General features: G+C 49.9%; 1 protein-coding gene across 1 annotated transcript; it reads right to left on the bottom strand.

The window, feature by feature from the left end:
* Window positions 1–3,235: 3,235 nt before the first annotated feature.
* On the bottom strand, window positions 3,236–3,798 carry LOC127328413 (uncharacterized). Its single transcript, XM_051355015.2, has 2 exons — window positions 3,514–3,798; window positions 3,236–3,436 (listed from the first exon to the last, which is right to left on the bottom strand). Exons 1-2 carry the CDS (start codon window positions 3,763–3,765, stop codon window positions 3,236–3,238), a joined length of 453 nt encoding a protein of 150 aa, XP_051210975.1. The 5' UTR covers window positions 3,766–3,798.
* Between the last annotated feature and the right edge of the window lie 3,627 nt (window positions 3,799–7,425).

Genomic DNA, 7,425 nt, shown 5'->3' with positions numbered 1-7,425 from the left:
CGGGGGGGGGGGGGGGGGGGGGTGAGGGTGACCTTAGTGCTTCTTCGGTGATGCTTATCTCAAAGACATGGTTGTATTTCTTTTGTAGAGTTGTCTATAATGCTAGGGATTTTTTTTTTGCTTTTAGATAAAGGCTAACATAGCCCAACTTTAAATTCATAAATCCCTCTATAGCCAAGTACATCACACGACCGTCTATTGGGGATGCCAGCTTAAGATTATAGCTCATAGGACATAAGATGAAAGAAAAACAGGGAACAAGAAAGCTAAGCTAAGTAAAAGCATGCCGCTTGAACCACAATTTTGTTGAGCAGTGTCTTGTGTTGAACGGGAGGCAGCACCGAGACTTCGAACACAAGACGGGTTGTGGAAACGGTCGGACCACATCGAACCCACCTCCTGCTAACACCAACACCGAAGCATCCGACTAGGCGATGATAACAAGAACTTCGAAGGATAATCACAATGCAAGAGGGACAAGATTTACGACACCTCCAAGGAGGAAAATATCGCCCTAAGATGACACCACGTGACCTAGGCTAAACCCAACTGAATATGAACTTGACAATGAAAACATCGTTGGAGCCCAAGGCCAAGCAACAACCCCGACAACCCACCCTCGGCTCGAGATTGGCCACACAATCTACAACCCACTGCATATATGACACCAAGACGACAACTGAGAAGATCACCGCTCGCCAGGAAAGCTGAGGAGGAACTGATACCGAAACAAAGACGAGACCGCCTCTTTTAGGACGAATCAAGGGGGGCGTAGTGGCAAAAGGCATTGCAACCCATTAAACTGAGGGAAGGATCTTTGGATGCTATGCCCCCGAGGAGGAAAATGACGCCCACAGGCGTCATCGTCACTCTTAGAGATGAATCTTGCCTAGCTTTCTCTGAAGCCCACCTACGCTAGAAGGGCAACAACACAATGGGACAACGGGAGAGGGCATAGCAAATGTCTACGGGGTAGGCAGTCTAGAGTTGCGGCCTGACACACGGAATTAGGGGTTGAGGCGGGTCGGCAAGGAGGAGTCGTGAGCCCCTGCTCCTGCCACGGTGGCATCACGGACCTCACACTTAGACCTCATTGCACATACCCCGACAGCACCTCTCCTCACTGATTGAAGGAGACAAGCCATCCTAGGACCATCGACACAACAATGAGCTGCCACACGGCTAGACCATCCGTCAGAACTACCACCTCAGTGACATGTATTCAACAACAGCTCGATCGTACCACGAAGCAGTGAGCTCAGCAGCCACCTCCATGCCGCCGTGCAAGAGCCCCGGGACGAAATCCCCACCGCCCCCATCACCGGCGCCATACAACCTTGTCAGCAGCAACCTCTAGGGCGAGGAGCCAGGGGAGTGGGCCGGGAAGGAGGTGGCAGTGGAGAAGGGCTAGCGTTCGCCCCCTCGGTTACTTGGAGCCTTGGAGGAGACAACGTGAGGTGGTCACGAGGCCTTACCATGTACTCCCTCTGTCTCTAAGCATAAGACTAGCCCTAATGGGAGTATCATAAGTAGTATCATGCATGCCATGTTGGCAAAAATCTGATGTGCCACATCAATTAATGAGGTGAGAGATGAGAGTAGTGTATCATAATATGATACCGTATCATGACACATAAATCTAGAAAACTTCATGACAAATACATCATGTACACACATTTGCATTAAGATTCTACAAAACATTAAATATGACATAAGTATGATACCATATTATGATACTATGCATTGTGGAGGTGGTATCACAAACTAGTATCATGTACATGATACTAGTGTATGATACTTCCCATTGTGACTAGTCTAAGACTAGTCACAGTGCATAGTATCATATAGAAGTATCGTGCGTATGATACTACTACATGTTACTATCTCCACAATGCATGGTATCATATACTAGTATCATAGTCTCCATATATTAATTGTTTTGTAGAATCTCAATGCAAATATGTGTACAAGATTTACTTGACATTATTTTTTCTAGTAGTATGTGCTATGATACGGTATCTACCTATGATACTTCCATTGTGGGTGGTCTAAGGCGTAAATAGTTTTGCACGGTTATTAAGAAGAATCTATGTTGAATGATCTTTCCCACCCTGCCCCTTATTAATCGCTGGTCGTTCCGTTGCCTATACCAAGCGAGACTCCAATGCATGCACGCCTGAGTGATGGTGCCGTTGAATATAGAGAGTCCTATGCATGCACAGCCAATTAACATCACGGGAGATGAGAGAGAATAGAGGAGAATTAAATCCAGCGCAGGAAAAACGGATGGGTAGTGGGCTGGCTAGGGGTAATTGCAGCGCGAATGTTAAGGATCATTTAAACCTGACGAGGGTATTTCGGGAAGGTTATAAGTATGCAACCCCCGCCTTAAGTTCTGATGAAATTTTGAAAAAAAACATTGCGCCTTATGCTTAGAGACGGAGGGAGTATCATTATTTTTTCGTAGAAGAAAATAGTAGTTTGGAGCTTTCTAGTTTTCCGAGTTGTTGAAAATTTGCGGTTTTAACTAAGAGCATCCCCACTCGTTGGCGCTCCCCACGCCCAAATCCGGACGAAACTACCGTCGGATTGGACGAAATTAAGGCGTGGGGAGTACCATATTTCCAGTCGTCCACCCGGAGTTCGGCGGATAGAGTTTAAATTCAAACACATCGCCGTCCCGCGCTACAAGTACGGCCAGTTGATCGGCAAAAGGAGCAAAAGGATCAGCCACAGATCGGCGATCGGAGGGAAATTACACGGAGACAGGCTCGTCGGCAGTCCCGGCCGGCACGGCGGTGTCCGACGGACCAGTTTCCTCACACGCCGTGGCCGAAGCGGCTGCGGCGGGCGACGATGAAGCAGCGGCAGTGGACGTCGAAGCAGCCGCAGTCGACGAGGTAGATGGTGAGGTAGACGAGGTAGGAGCCGGCGGAGACGACGTAGTGGCTCGGAGGATGTCGTTGCGGTGGCCCTGGTACCAATTCCTCGTCTCCTCGTCCATCAGTTCCATGTCGCCGCCGCCCATGAGGAACGCCAAGTCTGTGTTCCTCTTCTTCGCCGCCACCGTCGTCTTCAGCAGGGCGATCCGGGCGCCTTGGTTGGCGAGCATCTCCCGCCACCTGCCGTCGAACTTGTCGTTCCTCCCGTCGGCGTGCGATCTCAAGTCGGCCCAGCACTTGTCGATCGACGCCTGCATCCTGTCGGCGGGATTGTCCGTCCGTTTGAGCTCTTTCTACTTCTTCTGGCCGAGCTCAGGGCGCCCTTCCGCCGCGCAAGCCGGCGGAGCGTCGGGGTTATACTGCTCGGTCTTGCTTTTCGAGAGGGACGTGCGAACTTCCTTCCACTTCTCGCACTTCTCGAGGCGGGCGTAGACGTTGAGGAACTTGAACTGCAGGCCGGTGTCGTCCGTGTACATGTCCAAAGCTCGGCGCAGCTGGGGAAAAAAGAGCACGGCGATACGGGTCAGCTAACGACGATGTACCTCGGTGGTGTAGGGCCGGCGGAGCATACCCTTTGCTCCAAGTCGTGGCCGCTGATCGGCCGTTTGTCGATCTCCTCCTGTACGCCGTGCCATTTGCTGCACGCCGTCTGCATGATCCCCCAATGGGTGGCCATCGCCTTGTCTCCCCGGTACACGTTCATGTTCGTCTTGTTGAAGTAGGGATCGACGAGCTTGCGTTCCTCGTACGCCTGCCTCACTCGAAACCAGTATGTGTCGAACGACTGATTGGCCCCGATTATGCCGTTCGTGGACACGGTCATCCAAGCTTCGGCGAGGCACTCCTCTTCCTTCGGCGTCCATTTGATACGTGATACGTCTCCAACGTATCTATAATTTCCGATGTTCCATGCTTGTTTTATGACAATACCAACATGTTTTGTTCACACTTTATATCATTTTCATGCATTTTCCGGAACTAACCTATTAACAAGATGCCACAGTGCCAGTTCCTGTTTTCTGCTGTTTTTGGTTCCAGAAAGGCTGTTCGGGCAATATTCTCGGAATTGGACGAAATCAACGCCAAACCTCCTATTTTTCCCGGAAGCGTCCAGAACACCGAAGAAGAGTCGGAGAGGGGCCAGGGGGCCACCACACCACATGGCGGCGCGGGCCAGGCCTAGGCCGCGCCGGCCTAGGGTGTGGCGCCCCCAGGTGCCCCCCTGCGCCGCCTCTTCGCCTATAAAAGCCCTTTCGACCTAAAAACGCAGTACCAATTGACAAAACTCCAGAAAGACTCCAGGGGCGCCGCCACCATCGCGAAACTCCAATTCGGGGGACAGAACTCTCTATTCCGGCACCCTGCCGGACGGGGAATTGCCCCCGGAGCCATCTCCACCGCCGTCTTCACCGCCATCTTCACCGCCATCGCTGCCCCCATGATGAGGAGGGAGTAATTCACCCCTGAGCCTGAGGGCTTCGCTGTAGCTATGTGGTTCATCTCTCTCCCATGTACCTCAATACAATAATCTCATGAGCTGCTTTACATGATTGAGATTCATATGAGTTTTGTATCACAATTCATCTATGTGCTACTCTAGTGATGTTATTAAAGTAGTTCTATTCCTCCTGCACGTGTGTAAAGGCGACAGTGTGTGCACCGTGTTAGTACTTGGTTTATGCTATGATCATGATCTCTTGTAGATTGCGAAGTTAACTATTGCTATGATAATATTGATGTGATCTATTCCTCCTACATATGCATGAAGGTGACAGTGTGCATGCTATGTTAGTACTTGGTTTAGTCTATTGATCTATCTTACACTATAAGGTTACTTAAACATGAGCATCATTGTGGAGCTTGTTAACTCCGGCATTGAGGGTTCGTGTAATCCTACGCAATGTGTTCATCATCCAACAAAGTGTAGAGTATGCATTTATCTATTCTGTTATGTGATCAATGTTGAGAGTGTCCACTAGTGAAAGTGTAATCCCTAGGCCTTGTTCCTAAATACTGCTATCGCTGCTTGTTTACTGTTTTACTGTGTTACTACTGCTGCAATACTACCACCATCAACTACACGCCAGCAAGTTATTTTCTGGCACCGTTGTTACTGCTCATACTTATTCATACCACCTGTATTTCACTATCTCTTCGCCGAACTAGTGCACCTATTAGGTGTGTTGGGGACACAAGGGACTTCTTGCTTTGTGGTTGCAGGGTTGCATGAGAGGGATATCTTTGACCTCTTCCTCCCTGAGTTCGATAAACCTTGGGTATCCACTTAAGGGAAAACTTGCTGCTGTTCTACAAACCTCTGCTCTTGGAGGCCCAACACTGTCTACAGGAAAGGAGGGGGAACGTAGACATCAATACGCGGTTCGGCAGGCGGCGAGTCCTTCTTCCTCTTCTTCTTCCCCTTCGACAGGTTGGCGGCGGCTTCAGTTGGCTCTTCTTCTTCCTCGCCTTCTTCTTCGACGGCTTGGCTTCCGTCGGCAACATCCTCCCGATGCTCGTTGCGCGCCGCCACAGCTGCCGTCGCCCTCGTCTCCTCTTGCGTGAAGAACCCCGGGCACGCAGCGGCGGCGGTCATGAAGAACCCCGGGCTCGCAGCGGCGGCGGTGGAGCCGGAGGTGATCATCTCGTGGATCTCCTCTTCGTTCGGCGCCGCCATCGCACCGAACGTGAGCGGCCCTCGTCGCAGGGCCGGCGAGGTGCCCTCGAACAGGCCGCCGCCGCCGACGTCAAGCTCGGGCGGCGACGGTGTGGGCTTGGACGGTTGGACGTAGGCGCCCTCTTGGAATACGGCAGTCGGCGACGGCGAGTACAGCGAAGGCGAGAAGGAAGACGGGGAACTTGTTGTACCTTGCGTCGGCCATTGGCCGGGGAACATGCCGCCGCTATAGGCCATGCTGATCAGCCTCGCTTGTTCGTCCTGGGCCGCCTCCGCCGACCTCTTGGCGGCGGCTCTTTTCACCCTCTCCGCCCTGGCGCTTGTTTCCACCTCGCGCCGTTTCTCGTCCGCCGCCCACTCGGCGTTCGACATGCCCGACGGCTTCGTCTTCTTCGCCCGCATCTTCCTCGCCGGCGCCTTCGGCGGCATTGTGGTGGACGAGAAGACGAGGAGGAGAGTGGTGGTGGACGAGAAGATGCCGCCAGGAACTGGAGCTGGAAGACGAGGAGATTGGGGGATTTCGGCGGGAAAGTATAATCCCTAGGCCTTGATCCTAAATACTGCTATCGCTGCTTGTTTACTGTTTTACTGCGTTACTACTGCTGCGTTACTACTGCTTGTTTACTGTCCTGGGCAAAGCACTTTTCTGGTGCCGTTGCTACTGCTACTATTTATTCATACCACCTGTATTTCACTATCTCTTCGCCGAACTAGTGCACCTATTAGGTGTGTTGGGGACACAAGAGACTTCTTGCTTTGTGGTTGCAGGGTTGCATGAGAGGGATATCTTTGACCTCTTCCTCCCTGAGTTCGATAAACCTTGGGTATCCACTTAAGGGAAAACTTGCTGCTGTTCTACAAACCTCTGCTCTTGGAGGCCCAACACTGTCTACAGGAAAGGAGGGGGAACGTAGACATCAAGCACTTTTCTGGCGCCGTTGCCGGGGAGGAAAGGTAAAAGGTACTCACACTCCGGATCTCGGCTACTAAGCTATTTTCCGCCATTGTAAGTACTCGAAGCTATTTCCTTTAGATCCTGCAATTGCAACTTTTTGTTTCTTGTTTACACTAGTTAGGCATAATGGAAAACAACAAAAAAATTGGTGAGCTTTTTAGTCTTTTTCCTGATTTAGAATTGTTTGATGCAAAAATTAAAAAACCTATGGAACCTTATTTGCATGCTAGTAGTGATGTTATTAGTATGAATGCAATTACTGCTAATGCTATGGAGAAGTCTAAGCTTGGGGAAGCTAGTTTTTGTGATCTTTTTAGCTTCCCATCTTTAGGGGAGAAAATTTGTTCTGATAATGCTTTATCTCCCATATGCGATAACTCTAATGATGCTTCTGATATTTTGAATCCACCTGCTGAAAGTATTCAGTATAAAATACCTATGAAAATTATTGAACGTGTTATGGACAACCACTATAAAGGGGATGGAACTGTCCATCCTAGAGATCATTTACCGTTTTTGCACGAATTATGCGGGTTATTCAAGTGTGCAGTATCTCTATGGATGAAGTGAAGAAGAAGCTATTCTCCGTTTCATTGTCCGGTAAAGCGGCACATTGGTATAAATTGTTGGAGAATAGACATTCTCTTGGTTGGGAGGAAATTGCATCTCTCTTTTATTCTAAATTTTATCCTCCTCATGAAGTGCATATTGATAGGAATTATATTTATAACTTTTATCCTCGTGATGGAGAGAGTATTTCTCAAGCGTGGGGGAGATTGAAGTCACTAATGCTCAAATGTCCCATTCATGAGCTCCCCCGTAATGTTATTGTTAATAATTTTTATGCGAGGCTT

This window comes from Lolium perenne, chromosome 2 (assembly GCF_019359855.2).
Source record: "Lolium perenne isolate Kyuss_39 chromosome 2, Kyuss_2.0, whole genome shotgun sequence".
NCBI classification, from domain to species: Eukaryota; Viridiplantae; Streptophyta; class Magnoliopsida; order Poales; family Poaceae; genus Lolium; species Lolium perenne.
Note: the sequence above shows the minus strand (reverse complement) of the source record. Positions and strands in the feature narration are given on the sequence as shown.